This window comes from Pelobates fuscus, chromosome 4, assembly GCF_036172605.1.
Source record: "Pelobates fuscus isolate aPelFus1 chromosome 4, aPelFus1.pri, whole genome shotgun sequence".
In the NCBI taxonomy this organism is placed as follows: domain Eukaryota; kingdom Metazoa; phylum Chordata; class Amphibia; order Anura; family Pelobatidae; genus Pelobates; species Pelobates fuscus.
In genome coordinates, this window is record NC_086320.1 from 300,619,439 (window position 1) to 300,639,356 (window position 19,918).

At 38.1% G+C, this 19,918-nt stretch overlaps 1 protein-coding gene across 3 annotated transcripts in view; it reads left to right on the forward strand.

Annotated features, from left to right (window-relative positions):
• The window catches only part of DIP2C (disco interacting protein 2 homolog C), a 446,084-nt gene that overhangs the window by 374,604 nt on the left and 51,562 nt on the right, over window positions 1-19,918 (forward strand). For 2 of the 3 annotated variants that reach the window (XM_063452243.1, XM_063452244.1), the window contains one exon: window positions 6,402-6,463. In XM_063452243.1, the coding sequence (XP_063308313.1) occupies window positions 6,402-6,463 (62 nt within the window). Of the gene's footprint in view, window positions 1-2,395; window positions 2,426-6,401; window positions 6,464-19,918 lie in introns of all 3 variants that reach the window. The other variant, XM_063452241.1, reaches the window with a different exon arrangement.

Genomic DNA, 19,918 nt, shown 5'->3' on the forward strand with positions numbered 1-19,918 from the left:
CTAGGCCTTGGGTCCAATAGCTTGTGTTTTTAATAGTAATCTTCAAAATAAGAGAATCATCATGTCCCATAAGACATGGCACAAAGAACACCGTCTAACATCGGTTTGTATGAGTTTTCCCGTTGAGCAGAAAAGGGGCAGATTAAACATATTAATGCATTATCTACCGGTATGCGTTTCAATTTCCATATAAACTGTTCTCATAACTTAATCATGCGAATGTATCACTTACCATTTTCCTAGTCATTTGTTGTGAAGCTATTCTTTTTGTTTGTTGTAAGTCATATACAGTAATTTAAATAAAAATGTTCAAAATCATGTGTATGTGAGGAAAGTACTAAATAATGTATGTTACAATCAACTCACACCACAGTTTCTTGTCTAATTGGGAGCTAAGCCTTCAGCTGTACCAGTTTTTATTAACTTAGTTATGCATACTTTCTACCACATTATGTTAGTGTTGGGGGGAATATTTTAACTTTATAAATAAAAGATAATTTGTTAATTTTAGAATTAATGTCAATATATTTAATTTAATTCAGTATTTATTTATTTTTTGCAAATTATCAATCTGTCGCTGAAAATAAAATTTAAAGAAAGTAATTAAAACAACAGCACAGGTCTTAACTAACGTACCGTTCTAAGCATTTGAACTGTTCAGGAGATCGATTACTATAATTCTGACTTTATGCTCGTTGAATGGAGGCGCATGACACCTCCTTCCATTTATTTTAAGCATAAACATAACTAAGAAAGTTGGTAGGTCCTTCCCTTAGAGATATTGCCCGTTTTCTTAATTGATGGTAAAGAACTGGAAAGAATTGGGTATAATAAGGGTTTTATAGCAAAGGAGCAAAACGATTCATACACCCAAAATAAAGTAAATGTGATTTATCGGAATCCGTATAACTAATTGCAAATTCTTCAAATCCCCAACCCCTTCAGCATTCTTCAAATCCCCAACAGATCTTTCAAAGAGAGGTTGAAAAATGCTTGGGGCAACCTAGCTGGTTCCTCTTGGCCACACCTAGTAAGTTCCAATTATATGAACCTTGCCCACACCTCTAGCACTGAATATTTTCGAGAATCCTATGTCAAGGGGTGCTGTAACATGTGTAAGATTTACATTATGTTGATTAATATACTTTCAAGTTGTTATTCGGGGAGAAAAAAGCATAGTAGGCATTGGCTCATCAGCTATTATGATCTATCTTTGCCATGATGCTCAGCTTCAACTAAGTAGTCCATAGTAGCTGAAGAGGCTAGCCATGACTATTTCAAAATTATCTTTCTCCAGTCGTATAAAAAAGCAGTCATACATTATCATGTTAATACAAGGAATATACTTATGAGTGGAAACTACCTGGCTTAACCCTACAACAGAAAAACACAAATGCAATGTGTTTCCGAACCCTTTGGTATTCAAATCATTTTAATCGTATAGTAACAAAAACACAGTTAAAGAGACACTATAAGCATTAGAACAACATTAGCTTAATGAAGCAGTTTTGGTGTATAGATCATGCCCCTGCCGTCTCATTTCTCGGCTCTCTGCCATTTAGGAGTTCAACCTCTTGGTTTATGCAGCCCTGGTCATACCTGGCTGAGACCTAATAAGCCTTCCTACACACTTCCTGTCAAGAGAGTTCAAATTTGTAACCTTTCTTTATTGCACAGTATGATTAATTCAGAATTTCTTATTTCTTGCTAGATCTTGCAATTGCCTCCGTGTGTAATTAAAGATTAACGGAGCAGGAGATAGGAACTTCTAAAGTAAACAAACTGTCCTATCACATCTGATTGAATATGAAACATTTTTTTATCGAGACTGTATGAGTCACAGCCAGGGTATATGTGACTAGGGCTGCATAAACAAATATAAAAGTGATTATTTGACTCCTAAATGTCAGTAAATTGAGCACCACAGAAGCATGATCTATACATCAACACAGCTGTGTTAGGCTAAAGTTGTTTTGGTGCTTGTAGTATCCCTGTAGTAAAATATTTGCCCTCCATGAAGGCGTTTCACATCTGTCATTGCTGCATTCCACATGTTTATTTGAAGTGTGTTCCAAACATCAAGTATAGCTTTGCATCAACTGTTCATAACTGTCTCTACTAAAACTGTAGACATTTCACCTTTTTGTTATTTTAACTTTTTACAAAGTAATTGTTTATTTTTTTTATTTCTCTTTTTTATTTTTTTTTATTTCTGTTTTTTTAACACCGTTTAAAAATTTGACATTGTTTTTGTTTTTACTCCCTGCTTCTGCCATTTCCCTTATCTCCCCCCATGTTCCTATTTCTTTTTTTCTTGTATATTTGTTCCTCCTGTTCTCTTCACCTGATCCCTCCTGCTCCTTCACTCATCCCCTTGCTATCCATGCTGCTGTAGCCTCACAGGCTGGGGAAACTGGCTGAGCAGGTAGGGGATTTTCATGTTCCCTAAATACCCACCTAGAGGGGGCAAATACGATATCATTGGCAGGCTATGTATCAAAGTGAAGTTATTTTGAAATAATACAAACGTAATGGTTGACTTCAAAGGTGGAAAAATCCCAGGAGCCAAATGTTCTTCATCCTGTGCCCTTCTTCTTCAGTCCCTCTTTTATTGATCTCATCATTTTTTGGTGTGTATGATTGTTTGATTGTATGGCAGAGCTTCACAGCAAAAAGAAAGAAAGAAACCCCTCTCAATAATCTGCATTTAAAGGAACAGTCCAAGCACTATAACCACTACACTTGTATATAGCAGTCATGGTGCCAGAAGTTCCAAACACCAGCTGAGGACTGCTCATTTGACGCTCTTAGCCAATGAGCACAATCCTGCCTTACCATGCTTAGCTCAGTAGAGCTAACTCTATGTAGAATCCTGGAAGCAGGGAATGTGGACCCAGCTAAATTGTCAGACTATTCTCATACGGTGTGACAAATTACCTTGGCACAGCTCCAGGGCACTTCTCACACCAAAACCCTACAGTGGACTGTAGTGGTTACGGTGCTTGGAGTGATAACATACATTTTAAATAAAAGCATATGTACTTGGAAAATAGTCTATGTAAGTAGGATTGTTTGGTCACATTCTAAATTAGATTTTCAGTTACATAACTGACTATTGATAGATATGCAATCTAAAATGTCCAAAAATACTTTTTGGTCCTCTATGGCCATTTGTCCATATGTCCTAGGCCTAGGTCATTAAATACAATTATGCACATTTATTTGCCTTTTTTATTCAACACAACTAGACATGTTTCTATAGACAGTGTTATTGAAGCTGTCTTTAGTACACTAATAAAACATGTTTGAATCCCATTTGTTTCAAAAATGGTAAAACCTTCACTTGGGATTATTCAATAAACTTTTTTCTTTTTTTTTTTTTACATTGTGAATTCATTAGGGATTTTCCAGTTGAATACCAAAATACTCAAACTGGGAAACATCATTTTTGTTGTGAAAGGGACACTTTAGGCACCCAGACCACATCATCTAATTGAAGTAGTCTGGGTGCCATCTCTTTGAAGTGGTGTGGGTGCTGTGTCTCTGTCCCCTTAACCCTGCAATGTAAAACAGAGAAAATGCAATGTTAACATTGCAGGGTTAAGACTGCCGGCCACTAGAGGTGCTTCCTGCAAAAACAATGCTGGATGTTTTTACACTTTGCATGAGGATGTCCAGTGTGTTGAACAAAAACCATAGGAAATCATTGAGTTGATGCTTTCCTATGGGGAATGCATAAAGTGCGTGCGGTTCCCCCCAATCGATTGATGTCGGAGGAAGAGCATGACCAAGGATCAGGAATCAGGTAAGTGTTTAAAGGATTATTTAACCCTTCACATGGTGAGAGGGACACTATAGATTTCGGAATACAGCTATGTATTCCAAAAAAAGTATAGTGTTCCTTTAAATGGGCAATTCCCTGGCAAATTTCTGACAGTTCACATTTTGGTGAATAAGCAAGGCTCTATCTTGTAGTAATTTAATGTTCTAATTTAGGTAGATGTATATTTAATAAATTCACCAACAAGTGCATAATTTATACCTATGTATCCGAAGTTCTCTCCCTCTACACAGTGTAAATGGAGAAGCTGTGGAAGTGGAAAAGTAGATGTAGAAACTGCACACAATTCTGCAAAAACACCCCCCAACGTTGCAAAAGGCATTACACTATTCTAAGCACATATGTGTACACTGAAGTTTTTGGTTGCTGCTGTGTCACTTTAAAACTGGGAGGCTGCAAGTGCATCCACTCTGTACCTCCAATTTGCAGTGCCCATAGCAAGACCCAAGAAGGTAAACTGAATGTACAGTTGAATTGCGTTTATTTTCGAGAAGTTTAGCTATTATATATTCTCTTTAAAATGGCAATAAGTCATTTTGACTATTTCCAAGCCTAAAAGCTTGATCACATGAGCAGACCATAGGAGCTATTGGTTTTAGGGCAAACTCTGTATTGAGTTTGCCTAAACAATTGTGTTGTGGGTCCTGTCCTTAATATACAGGTAACACGTTCCTAGCAAAAGTTGCCCCTCTTTTGTTGATGGTAACATACATATGCTTTTCATATAATTTTGTAGCTGTTAAATAGTATGCGTTTTGGCCTGGTTCTTTATAGCAAACCAGGTTTTATTGTATCACTCAATTGAACAGATGATGATGGTGAGAAACAGTCATGTCAGATCTTTTCAAGAAACATAATCTTCTGTCAAGGGACAAAAGGCACAAAACCAAAAATATGTTTTTTTTAAATGTCTTGCATCTGCTTTCTCAAGACTCCATCATTTGCTTGTTTTTTGGGGGTTTTTTTTGGAAGAGGGGGTACGGGGGCAATGACTTCTGAGTCTAAGCAGTTTTTGAGAATGTCTTACATTCTATGAAACTGAAATGCATTTATTTAACAGCTTCTATATTACCATGTTCTTCATGCAGTTTTGTAAAGTATTGTATGTGAGGCATGAATCTATCCTCCTACCACTGTTCCTGTAGATGCAGTAGTTATAGTGCCTTTTTTGTAGAACTTTGCGCTTTTGATACAGATTTTGTGAGCCTCATAGTATCCTTTAGAACCCTGGTTAAACATCGCTTTATAGAGAAAGGTTTGCACAGTTCAGCCTTTTAGTGGTAACAAAGGGTCATAATAGTATGGCAGTCAAAAACATTTTGTTGTTGTTGTTGCACATAATACCCAACGAGTTCAGTGGACTTTAGCCATTATGGCCATTAATAGTTTTTTTTAGAAGAGTAAGATGATCTTAGTTTGAATCTGACGCTTCATCCTTAAAATGGCTATACTAAGCTTGGCATTTCAAGACCTGGCATTGTGCAACAAAATGTATCTAACTCCCTGGCACACACACACTGAACGCAGTACAATACGACCTGCAGAATTATTCCTTCAAAACAAACCAGCCATTAGAGGTCCTATATCAAAATTGAATGTCTCATTCATTCAACAGTGGCTGGGATGTACCAATCTGCAAATGTAAATGCGCAGAGCCTTCCATACTGGCATTTAGATCTGTAAGGATCTTGTGATGACAGCATGAAATAGCATTGGAGTTAACAATATAAATATGTTTTAATGTTTTTGCAAGAGTCATAGGGATTGGGAAAGGAATGATAAGGGAGATTGCAGAACTTTCTTTGACCTCTTTCCTCTGTCCTCCATTTTCTGCACTAGTATTCCATCATCCCTTCTTTGACCCTTCCTTTCTAATCCTGTAATGCGTTGGCTTCCATAGACATAAAACATAATTAGTTTTTTTTTTTTTTTTTTTCCTTCACTCTTGAGTAAATTGTACTATCTCTCTTTAACATTTTTCTAAGCCTCTTGTGGTGCATATCTTTGATATCTGACTTGCATCTATTCTTTGTCCCACTGTTAGCACATGATCGCTGATTCCTTTTAGTTGGCTGCCTGTAGCGATTCTACAAGGCTTACACATTTCTTAATCCTTTCTTGGTTTTTATTTTAATTTGAGACTTGCGTCCTTTCTACCTTAATCCTAGGTTATGATTTACTTGAATTACTTTAACATAACTGAATCTGGAGATTTAGTTTGGCACATAGTTGAAACGTCAGGGAAATATAGTCTGTAGCTAGAATTGTTCCTGTTATTTAATACTTAGAAAAAATATGTTTGTCCATGGATTTCTCTCCATTGAAGTCAGTTCATGTCATATTTTGTGTTAAATTATTTGGCTAAAAGGGAACACTGTTTCTGGATCCAAAATGTAAACCTAAGTCCTACAATTTAATTCTTTGAGAAATACGAATATTCCAATATACCACAAATCCAACAAAATAGTTTAAACCTTAAAAAAGACTTCTAGAATGTTATCTAAATATATTTTGGGGTTAATCCAATTTCTAGTGCTAATTATGGAATGCTTTGTTTTAGGGAACATCTGGACCAGATCCTACGACTGTGTATGTTGATATGAGGGCTTTACGACATGACCGGTAAGTGGACTTTTTGTATGTTAAATTTTTTTAAAATTTTTATTTAAATTTTTAATAATTTCAAGTACCTTCTTTACATTCCTTATGTTATGTGTTTAATTCTCATACAAAACAGTTAATCACTTTACTACTTTCTGTTTTGGAGCCTTTCAGTACTATTAAATACCTCCTCCCCATTTCTTTTGTCTTAGTATAGTAGGGTACCTGAACATTTTTTTCAATCAGTTCGGGAGACTAATAGCATTATTTTTTCTACCCAATATAGAAGTATACAAGAATACTTTTTCCCATTACAGAAGAGTGCTGGGATCTTTGTTATCCTGCTTAGGTTAATACTGGAATATAAAGTAACAAACTAAAGATGCTAAATAGCTCGATAAAATAATTATTGATGTGTCATTCACAGAATGTATCAATTTCCAAATTGGAAGCTTATTATTTGCACTGCATTAACATAGAAGAACATTGGCCACATGTGGAAACTTCAAGACGCAATACACTGCTTCGAATATGTAAAATAAGTGGTATCCACACTTTAAAAGAAAAGAAAGCAAAACAGAGCACAGGTTCCTCTGGTGGTTTAAATAGGACAGGAACTGGCTAACCAGTAGCACCCTCACCTTCAAGCACGTAGACAAATTACTTGGAAGACGTGGTTAAAATATAATTCTAGGTATATATTTATTGCAGATCAAGTTAAAAAAGCACACACCTATGTCTTATTCAGTTTATACTGTAATGTTATCATTTTTTGTGGGTAACTATGGTGACCCATAAAAAAATTACAGTATAAATTGAATAAGACATAGGTGTGTGCTTTCATCTGGATGGAATCAGACACCTTTCATTGCCGCCTTAATCAATAAACGTAAACATGGTTTGAAACATTCTATGATGTTTTCACAGAAGATTTGCTTGTTATTCACCCATGAATGGTGGATATTTTGAATTATGTTATTATTATATATCACTACACATTTAATAGACACCATTGCAGGTGTTGGGGTTGTTTAATCAGAACGAGTGACAGTTCCCTTAGCTCCCTTATTAGCTTTTCAACTGCTGTTTACATTTTGATTGTAAGCTAAGCGGCTATCTAGCGTGAAACAGCTCACAGCAGCGTATTAGTCAGCATGTATTGTAATGTTGTTTTCCCTTAACGGAATAGACCTTAATAAATGCTAGCAATAATAACTATAATACTATATTGTTTTGATGTTATTGCTATCCATCCCCTGTATATATATTACAATATCTGCATGTTAGTTTAGTGGCCTGCTAGCTTGCGGTCTATGCATTAATGGGGCACTGTCTAACGTCCTGCTCATCATACTTAGCCACACTGCTCCTACCTAAGAGTAGCTGAGTACTGTATAGGAGGCATTAAGCAAGTTCATTTTCGCAGCGCAGTAGCACAGTGGAGTTCAGTGTCCCAATGGTCTGTATAAATGTTTAACTAGAACAGCTGCACTTACACGTGCATACCAATGCCATTGTTATACTTGGACAGTTGAATTCAGCATAGCAACTTGAGACCCACTTTATTCAGCAGTCCCTCTTGTTGAATACAACTACCTAACCTATCGTAATATTACATGACTACTTAACCTGCTTAGTTTACAAACGTAACATTTCAACAATCTCTTATCTCACCTAGATAGGCCACTACTACTTAGCTAAGATTTTTATAACTGTCTAGGCTAGGATAATGTACCCGAGTGTGTTAAGTTTAACTACCTTGAATCTTGATTTACTTCTATTGTTTTACATATAAAAAAAAGAGGCTGTCATACACTGGAGTTGGTGTACCATTGCACCTTCAAATGATGCTTATTTGCTAACACTCCTTTCTCTTCTGTAACGTTTCTTTACTGCCTCAATAAAAGAAAGATTGACAAAAAAAACAAGTTTAGTGGCCTCGTGCTAGTTTTATACCCATATAATGTGTGTGGACTTAAAGAATTTAATTATGTGAGGTATTTGAGGTTTCAAAACTAAAGCCATGTGAATCTGCTGTGGTATGCCACAGCATACATGTCCTGAGTTGATGGACTGATCTGTTTTGCAAATAATAGTGCTCTAACTTAATTCCAGCTGTCTATTGATTTCCTTGTTGTTACACCATCCAGGCATATAAACTGAGGCCCTAGTTATGGAAAGTGTTTGCCATGGTTGCCTCCACCAGTGGTGTATCCTGGTTTTGTGCTGCCCTAGGCAGGACAAAACTCAGGTGCCCCCCGCCACCCCCACCCAACCCTTCCCCCGCCCCGCTTTCTAAATACACACACACACACACACACACACACACACACACATTCACTGACAGATACGCATACATTAGCTAACAGAAACACACACACTCACTAACAGACACACACACACAGTCAGACACACACACACACATACTAACAGACACACTCACTCACTAACAGACACACACAGTCAGACACACACACACACTCACTAACACACACTCACTCACTAACAGACACACACAAACACACACACACAGACACACTCACTAACAGACACATACAGACACACACACTAAAAGACACATACACACACTAACAGACACACACACTCACTAACAGACACACACACACTCACTCACATTAGCACTTTTTTTTATTTAACCCCCCCCCAGCCTCCTTACCTTTGGGAATGCTGGGTTCTCTTTCTCCCTGGTGTCTAGTGGGACTGCTGGGCGGGCGGCGCTGGCGGGCGGCTGGCGAGGGAGCACTTCCCCATAGCTGTCTGCTCAGCTCCCTCGCGCGCCGCAGAGTGATGCCGGGAACCGGAATATGACGTCATATTCCGGCTCCCAGACTCACTCTGCGGTGCGCGAGGGAGCTGAGCAGACAGCTCAGAGATAGTGCTCCCTCGCCAGCAGCCCAGCATGTCAGTTAGCCGCAAGGTTAACAAGACATTTGCCCTGGGTATTTGGGGGCGGCTTTTTTTGCTGCCCCCTGGAAAATGCCGCCCAAGGCAAATGCCTTGTTTGCCTCACGGCTAAAACGTCCCTGGCCTCCACCTGTGTTCCATTATTGAGACTAAGAACAGAAAGACATATGTTGTCTGTGCTTTGCTCTGTTAAAAACACCTGCTCCACTTAATCTATCACTCTTTCTCTACATTAGAGACAGGAGAAATTTTACATGAAGTGCCTTGGCTGGGGAGCTGTTCCTAGGTCAAAATAGACCTTGGGCTTAAGCCCAAAACTTGGTGACACTTCCCCAAAGTCCCCTCCAAACTCTAACCCTCTAATGCCTGGAAAATACACATCTTCACATACTCACAGTTAAATAGTTAGACATACACATTCATAGAAGTATACATACCGCCATAAATACACACACAAGCACACACCAACATGGAAACTTAGGCTAACAGATGTTTAGTATGTATATTTTTTTAAATTGTTTATTTTTTCACTCTGCACACAAGTAACACAGCGAGTGGGCTATCGCCCCTCTATGTAGGAAAACAATTGACGCAGTATAGACATTGACTTCAACATGGTAACATGCAGAGTGACGTTTTGTATTTTAGAAACTAGATATTTCAGTGCAGTACAGCGATGCAATCCCTCTGGGGCACAATAGTTAGTCTCATATGGTGATATCTTGGCGCGACGGGGCTTAGGCGCCTCAGGTGGTCACCCCCCCAAGGGATGAATATCTCTGGTTTTTTTTTATATTTCAGATGTGTACGTGCCTTGTATAGTTTTCCTAATATTTCTATATTTCAGGCCATGAAACATACACTAGTCATCATAAATATCTTGTGCTATCCTATTAAACTCCCTGTGACCCCCCCTCCCCACCTGAATTCCCATTCCTCCCCCACCCCCCTGACACTTGTTAAATTCATTATATATTCTTATCTATTGCTTTACTTTGCCCATTTACTTTTGGAGAGAGAGAGAGCCTCTTATGCCCATTGTATTTTTTCTATAGTTTCTTATTCTGTTTTTTTCTGCCCGTTTAGGGGTTGAGATCGTTATCTTCTTTTAGTTTCCTCCCTCCTCTTTTATGGCCCTCGACTCGTTTAGTCCAGGCGTTGGCTATGCCTGATTTAACTATTGCGTGAATCAGATGGGAGGAAAGTAATCATGACGGTATTTATTAGGTTATCATTTCCATGTTACATATCCATGTATCCCAGTCTTCTGTTTCTGTATATATGTTTCCTAAGTTCACCAGGATACCCCTTTCCATTCTTGCTTGCCATATGACTTGTGATATTAATTCTTGAGTGCGTGGAATTATCCTTGTTTTCCAGTTTCATGCTAGCAGTAGTTTAACTGATATAATTATATTTAGAGTTATTATCAATATTTTTTTTGTCATTTTTGGCCAGTGCACGTTTAGTAGAATCACTTCTGGCTTAAAGACTAATTTTATTTCCTTTATTAGGTATACTACATTGGTTACATCTTTCCAGAATTTATTTATAGGTTATGCACTGCCACCAAACATAAATTAAATTGCCTTCATTAATATTGCATTTCCAGCATCTGTCTGATGACTCTGGGAAAATTTTCTTTAAACGTTTCGGTGTTAGGCACCATCTGTTTGAGAGTTTAAATTGGGTTTCTGTAAGATTTAAGCAGTGTACATGTTTATTTAGAAAGCTTATTCACTCTTCTTCTTCTATTTGTACTTGTAGTTCTTTTTCCCATTTATTAATAAGCTCTATCGGTTTAACGTGTCTCCACTTGAATATAACTTTAGCGCATTTTGCCATTAGGTTTTTATAGTTCTTTAATGCGAGAAGATGTTTGAGAATTGTAATTTTCTCCCCCTCATTTTGAAGGAGATATTCTGCTAAAATGCCCTTAATTCGCAGAAAGTTAAGTGTCCTTGGAGGGAATGTTGAATTCCTCCATAATTTGATTTAAGGTTTTAATTTTATGTTCCACCAGTATATTTTTGAATTCCCTTATTCCTCCTCCAGTCTTCAAAGTGTCTATTTTTATGTTGTCTAACATATCTGAAATACTAGAAAAAGGGAGCACATCTATTATACTGTTTCTGAGACCTATGTTGTTTGAGAATTTGTCCCACCAACTCGTGAGTTCGAGTATCTGAGATTTAGTTAGTGCCTCTTGGATGGATTTTTTTGTTCACGTCTAGGACCCAAAATAGTGACGTTAAATGGCTTACCCTGTTTTTTTTTTATTTATTATTCTTTATTTGGATTTTTACAGACAGTCGTGCAGGTAGGTGCACCAATAAAGTCGAGGTTCTGTGTCGTTTGTGATTTGCACCTTTTTGGGTCGTGCCATAACCGTTTCTAAAACAACAGTAACATGTTAAAACAAAACTTAGTAATCAGTACATGGGTGTTATGATGTTGTGTGCTTCTTTGTGTACTTAGCCTGGTTTTAGCTTTTTCCATTTTGTACCATGTTTCTTGGGTAGCAGCAATATTTTGTGTAAGCATTATAGGGAAAAGTCTGCTTGCTTGATAGCACTGTAAAATTTCCGGTCACACCAAGCCGCCATCCTGCCTTGATCTAGCCAAAACTTTCATTTTAACTCTTGCTTTCTTACACCTCCCTCCCCCCCATACTAATTTAAAAAAGGATGAGTGTAGTAAAGATAACCAGTTTTGTGGAATCATTCTCCATAGGTACAGCCATTTTGGTAAAATAAATGCTTTTAGGATATTGATCCTTCCCGACCAGAAAAATCCCATATCTTTCCAGTCCCTTGAATTTTTGTTAGTTTGGGTTAGTAAAGGTAGAAAGTTGGCTTCTACTAGGTCTTTTAAATCTGAGGTTAGTGTTACCTAGATATTTTAGTCTGTCCTTGTTTTCTGTGAGCCCAAGGTTTTGTACAAGAAAATTAATTAACCTTTTATTCAGTTTTTTGCTATAAATATTGATTTCTCTATATTAATTTATCCTGACACAATTGAGTATTTATCTCCTTTAGAAGCTCTGGGACTGAGGTTTTAGGTTCTTCTAAAGTTAGTAAGATGTCATCTGTGTAAATATTTAATTTACTTTGTCCTAAGGAGTTCGTAAATCCTTTAATTTTTTTTGTTTTGTCTTATTACAATCGCAAGGGGTTCTAACACCATTATGTACAGTAGAGGGGAAAGAGGGCACCCTTGTCTAGTCCCATTTTTTTTTTTTTAATTCTTTATTTTTGTAGTGCGTACGATTATAACAGGTGCTTAAGAGGTACCCCAAAGCGCATTATGAACAGTTCAATTATGAACAGTTGAAACATAGGGTTAGACAGTAGATCTTGCTCAATTTTTTTTAGGGATATAGACAGTAGATCTTGCACATTTTTTTAAAGGAAATAGACGGTATAGGTTTACGTTGCTTAGATAGGTTCAAAATGCAGCATAAATTTCGCTTATATAAGACAATAAGTATTAATGAGATTTTCATTGCATTGCAAAGTCTGGCAGTTTAAACAGTACCATTTTTGTTTGACAGGTTATGAGACTTCAACAGTTGGCAATAAACATGCTAGACTGGATAACTATACGACAACGTTACAATTCCCAAGTCCTTTTCATGTGTTATCCCTAATTCGCTTCCATTAAGGGTATACGTTGCTTGTGTATTCTCTACGCCGAAGTGCATTTTTCAACATTAAATTTCATCTGCCATTTGAGTGCCCAGTCCCCCAGTCTATCTAAATCCCTCTGCAGCAAAGTAATATCTTGCTCACATTGTATTATTTTACAAAGTTTTGTGTCATCTGCAAACACTGAAACATGTCTTTCAATGCTGTCTTCAAGATCATTTATAAACATGTTAAATAGAAGGGGTCCCAGAACAGACCCCTGAGGGACACCACTTGCCACCTCTGTCCAGCTTGAAAATTTTACCATTAACGACAACTCTTTGTACTCTTTGTACTGTGTTTTTAAGCCAATGTTCTACCCAAGAACAAGCATTTTCATCTAGACCGATTTCCTTGAGTTTGAACACTAATCTATTGTGTGGAACTGTATCAAATGCCTTGGCAAAATCCAAATAGATCACGTCCACTGCAACACCCTGATCTATACTTCTGCTTACTTCTTCGTAGAACGCAATCAAGTTAGTTTGACATGACCTGTGCTTCATAAAACCGTGCTGATTTTGGCTGATAACCATGTTCTTCTCAAGGAATTCTTGAATATTATCCCTTAATAACCTTTCAAATATTTTACCAGCCACAGAAGTCAAGCTCACAGGTCTATAATTTCCAGGCAAGGATTTGGAACCCTTTTTGAATATAGGAACCACATCTGCCTTCCTCCAATCCTCCAGAACACTTCCTGAAAGAAAAGAATCTTGAAAGATTAAAAACAGAGGTTCACTTATTTCTACAACCTAATATCTCTTTAACTGTAGCTCTATCGTGGGTGTTAGGGGTGGGGGGGAGAAGTTGGAGCTAGTGTTAGGTGGGACACCTCAAACGTGTGACCGCAAGATGTGTAGGCCTATTCGCATGCAGTGTAAACAGTTATACATCACGTAGAACAGTAAGTGGGGATGTATATCCACCCACTTTGACATTTCTGGGTTGTAAACCTCAACAATATGTGTAACATAAAATTAAAAAGAAGAAACATAATTTAAGCAAAATCACAGTAAGAACTTTGAATGCTTGGTCACGGGTCTTGGTGGCATCCCTCGGGATGAGCAAGCGGTGTCTCAGCATAAGTCACTCAAGTGGCATTCTCCGCTGGGTGATTGCGTTGGGATGGGCTTGGGATAAATTCAGCTGCTGTAGAGGGATCCAGTCGGGACAAAGTGGTAGACTTCTCCATTTGGGTGGCTGACAGGCCCAGCTGGCAAAAAAGAGAGTTCAGGGCTTGCGGGCTCCTTGTCCGATGGGTAGTCCCTTGAAAGGTAAATGTGAGAAGTCTTGGCACACCGCAGTGATAGGGAATATTCTTGGAACGCAAATGTTGTAGTTGTGGTTGGAGTGATTTGCGCCAGCTGAGAGCGCTCCTCGTTAGGTCAGGGAACAGTGAAATTTGCGAGTCTTCAAATGAGAAGGGGGATCTCCCCTGGGCTGCTGTTAACAACGTGGCATTGTCCTGGAGAGACTGAAACCGCACGATAAGGTGCCGGTTTTGGCAAGTGGAACATTCCATCCAGCTTCACATTTTTAGCTTGTTTAAGCTGTAGCAATGTGACCAATAGGCACCTAATAAAGTGTGGGAGGTCGGGTAACCCAATGGTGTCAGGCACCCCTCTGATCTTGAGGTTGTGTTTCCATCTGTGGTGCTCCAGGGCTTCTGCTTTCTCAGTGGTACTGATTTGCTGCTTTCGGATGTCAGAGACCTTCTGCTCTAGTGTGGTTAGTCGGGTGTCCCGAGAACTTGCTGAGGCCTTGAGGAGGTTGAGCCGTGTGGTAGATCCTGCAATGGTGTCTTTGAAGCTTGCTTTTTAAGAGGTCTGCAGTAACTGGATCGCCAGATGGAGGTGGCTTTGACCGTATGCCCTGATGGCTGGCCCAGTGAAGCTCCTTCTCCCAGGTTGGTAAAAGGAGGAGTCGGAAAATCCTTCTTCCCCCAGCGCCATTTTCTCCCATGCGGCTTTCTGAGAGTTCCGCGGGAGTTCGCCTATGTCACGGCTGGTAAGGGCTTTATCCACCCTTGGTTTCTTGTTTTAACTACCCTTTGTGGTTTCTCTGATATGCAGTCAATGCAGTTGGTAGGTAAGTGCCCAATTTTCAACAAAAAAAAAACGGTTATTTTGCAAGCTGTGGCACGGAACCTTCCAAGATGTGCCTGCTCTGGTCTGCAGCTAGCTCCGTGCTCCATTTTGTATTTTCTTGTGAGTTTAGGAAAGTCTGGTTTCTTTAAAAATATCTTGAAAGTTGCCAGAATTTCTAATATAATAGATGTACTTACCAGCGTTCCTTCCTACATAAAATTACTTTCTCAATTCACTCAAGGGCACTGTTTTTATTTTTATTGCTAGAATCTTTTGCATAATGAGACAGTCTCTTCTATAAAAAGCACAGCACATTATTTCTTATGCATAATTAAAGAAAATATTTTATTTGAAGGCTCTAATTAAGGAATACACCATGATTAGTGTGCTGCAACTCCAAGGCAATCTGAAAAGCCCCGAATTGCTCTAAAGACCTATCTATGTTGCCTCCTCTGAATACTATACAGTCATCTCTTTTGCTCTGGTGTCTCATTAGTTCTTTTACAGTTACAGATACCTCCATGTACCCTTGCTTTACTTTAGCACTAATCATTACCAGCTTCCGCAAGGACAGCTCTCACTCCAAATTACACTTTCCATGAACATGTGTGACCTGGGACCTTGTGTTCCACTTGGGTAATGTTAAGGCTGATGGAGTGATTCATGATTCTCCTTTCTTTTATATTTACTGCAGATAGTGCTGCAGCATATGTATCTGGCAAGCACGCTTTTTCAAGCATCCTTAGTTCCTGCTTGGAATAATATTGTCATTAACTTTACAACATGGAATACTAAAAATGCAAATTAGGTGTTCATTGTGACAGTATAAGAAATGCCTAATATGAGATACGATATATTTTTAAACCTTGCTGCAGTTATGCAATCTCATATTTGCTCATTCGGCTCCTGGAGTTGCAGTCCTCGGCAACTGTAGTCTTTATGGTTATCCACCATTGCTCTCAGTTTTAGAACCAGGTCACCTGTGGCTAACTGTTCGCATGTAGTCTGCAACAGTATGTGTGGTTGCCTAACAAGGTCCTTATTTACTAATGTGTGTTCTACCTGATCTAGTCAGAGTGTGTATTAATACACCTGTGCACAGATGTGTAGGCACTCACCACAGCTCCATACTTGCAGTTTGTCTCGTCTCTAGGCTATGACATTAGCTAAATGCTTAAAAATAAACTATAATTACATCTATATGTGTTATTCTTTTTATTAGTGTGAATATGTTTTGGATTGCCAGTGGATTAACCTGTTTCTATGTTAAGCGGGTTACTAGAAAAGCGCAGGGTGCTTTCCACCAACATATGTTTGGTATTTACAGATGAAAATGAAGGAAAGGGACCTCAGTTAAGAAAAAGGATAAATGAGTCATTTATTACACGTGAGTTTACAGAGGAAGAGGTTCTATTTCAACTGTCAAAAATAAAGACAAATAAGTCAATGGGACCTGATGGTATACACCCAAAGCTATTAAAAGAGCTTAGTGGTGTACTAGCAGAAACCATTAACAGATTTATTTAACCAATCATTGTTAACAGGAGTAGTCCCAGAAGATTGGAAGTTAGCGAATGTTGTGCCCATTCACAAGAAAGGTAATAGGGAGGAGTCTGGCAACTATAGGCCAGTAAGCCTTACTTCAGTAGTGGGGAAAGTGATGGAAACCATGTTAAAGGATAGGATTGTTGAACATCTAAAAACACATGGATTTCAAGATCAGAGACAACATGGGTTTACTTCAGGGAGATCATGCCAAACTAATCTTATTGATTTTTTTGATTGGGTAACTAAAATTATAGATCAGGGTGGTGCAGTAGACATTGCTTACCTAGATTTCAGTAAGGCTTTTGACACTGTTGCACATAGAAGGCTTATCAATAAACCACAATCTTGAGTCTGTATTCCAATATTGTTGAATGGGTGAGGCAGTGGCTGAGTGACAGGCAACAGAGGGTTGTAGTCAATGGAGTATATTCGAAGCTTGGGCTTGTCACCAGTGGGGTACCTCAGGGATCTGTACTTGGACCCATTCTCTTTAATATTTTTATTAGTGATATTGCAGAAGGTCTTGATGGTAAGGTGTGTCTTTTTGCGGATGATACTAAGATATGTAACAGGGTTGATGTTCCAGGAGGGATAAGCCAAATGGCTAATGATTTAGGTAAACTAGAAAAATGGTCAGAGTTGTGGCAACTGACATTTAATGTGGATAAGTGCAAGATAATGCATCTTGGTCATAAAAACCCAAGGGCAGAGTACAGAATATTTGATAGTCCTAACCTCAACATCTGAGGAAAGGGATTTAGGGGTGATTATTTCTGATGACTTAAAGGTAGGCAGACAATGTAATAGAGCAGCAGGAAATGCTAGCAGAATGCTTGGTTGTATAGGGAGAGGTATTAGCAGTAGAAAGAGGGAAGTGCTCATGCCATTGTACAGAACACTGGTGAGACCTCACTTGGAGTACTGTACACAGTACTGGAGACCCTATCTTCAGAAGGATATTGATACCTTAGAGAGAGTTCAGAGAAGGGCTACTAAACTGGTTCATGGATTGCAGGATAAAACTTACCAGGAAAGGTTAAAGGATCTTAACATGTATAGCTTGGAGGAAACACGAGACAGGGGGATATGATAGAAACATTTAAATACATAAAGGGAATCAACACAGTAAAGGAGGAGACTATATTTAAGCGAAGAAAAACTACCACAACAAGAGGACATAGTCTTAAATTAGAGGGACAAAGGTTTAAAAATAATATCAGGAAGTATTACTTTACTGAGAGGGTAGTGGATGCATGGAATAGCCTTCCAGCTGAAGTGGTAGAGGTTAACACAGTAAAGGAGTTTAAGCATGCGTGGGATAGGCATAAGGCTATCCTAACTATAAGATAAGGCCAGGGACTAATGAAATTATTTAGAAAACTGGGCAGACTAGATGGGCCGAATGGTTCTTATCTGCTGTCACATTCTATGTTTCTATGTGATAAACAGTGTTATGGAACCCACGCAAGGTTTCTAAAGTTAGCTTTTTGTGCTGAAGGATGGGTCAAATAGCCTATTGGAGTCCTGGTGGATCTGACCTTAAGTGATTGGAAACTTGATCCTACACATTTACACTTCAGAGAAAGAACCAAGAAGTTCCAATGAGGCGTAGGGTTGAACTATGTCTGATTCTCAGCCTGTTATGTTTCTTCAAGAACACATTGGTGCAATGCCATCAGTTGTACACTCCAGAACATGTACTGACAGGTGTGCATTTTCCGAGAAAGAGCTATTAAAGCCACATCACTTTGAAACAGCTTGGTAGTAGTTATAGGCACACTAGTAAAAGAATGGCTGCATGAGCAGGTGCACTCCTCACAGTGTCTAGCTACAAAATAGTTGAGAATCGTTGTACTAAGTGTGTCTATTGTTGGTTACCAAGGCTCAAAGTATAACATCTCAGACCACACCACCTGCAGCATCCTAAGGACAAGGTGGCCTTAAAATGCACCTAAGATGTTAACATGTTTAGACAAGAAATAACTCTCCACCTGTTTTGGAACAAAAATCTCATAATACCCATCCACTCATCAGCTGATAAAGAATTTAGAAATTTATGGAACCACAACATCTGGAGAGCTACCTGTCATAAACAAATTAATCTTTAATTTGTCATTTACAAGGGCGTATAAAATAGGTATATGAAAGCTTAATCCTTAGTATGTCTGGTAATTATAACAAGACTTTTTTAAATATAAGTATAAGAGTATATATTAAATAAATATATTTTCCTTTTTAAATATATAAAAATCCCCTACAATATAACATTAAACTCTTATTACATTAACAACCATTACTTCCCATGGTGTTTTCATTGACAGGTAAAAAGTGATGTTTTTTTTAGTTTAAGATAATAAAGAATCTTCTGCAAGGTTCAAATGTTTCCACCCAGTGATTAAAATCAATGTGCTATGGGTTTTCTGATTAAACTCCTCTCCTGATTTCTGAAACTTGTATAAAATTTGTTGAAAAGATTAAATATGATGCACAATTAACATTCAGAAAAAGAACCTAAATACATGATTTGGGATTATTTTGTTCAAAGCGGAGTTAGGTCACTTAAATGAAGGTGTATTACTCTAGGACTGCATGAGTCCTGTGGAACTCTTTTCCTTTTTCCATTAGACTCTTACCCAGTCTCCACTCCTTCAAAAAATCATTAAAAACTCACTTTTTCACAAAAGCAAAAAACAAACAAAAAACCCCACACTAAGTCTTCATTGAATACTATTCTACCAATCTACTTCCCTAAAACTCCCCTTAGCTTTTGTGTCACTTTACCCCACTCTCTCTAGCATGTAAGCTCATGGAGCAGAGCCCTCAACCTCTCTGTTTTTGTGCATCAAACTTGTCTGGTTACAATTACATGTTTGTTAGTCCACCCATTGTAAAGCTCTATGGAATCTGTTGGCGCTATATAATAATAATAATAATAATAATAATAATAATAATAATGTCTAAATAGACATTAATAAGTAATCAAAAGGATACTCCACCTTTTTTTTCTCCAATCAAGCCATAGCTCACCCTTTAACATGTGACATCATAATGAGTATTTTGATCCAGGTTCTTGTTACAGTGGACTTGTGGTGAAAACAGTTTGACAAACACTCCTAAAGTTTCTCCAGTAGCAATGGCAATTCTGGTCCTTCTAGGTTCAAAGCTGTTTAAAAACAAAATACACAAAATAATAGTCATTTATACTAGTAAAATTACCAGAGATCACC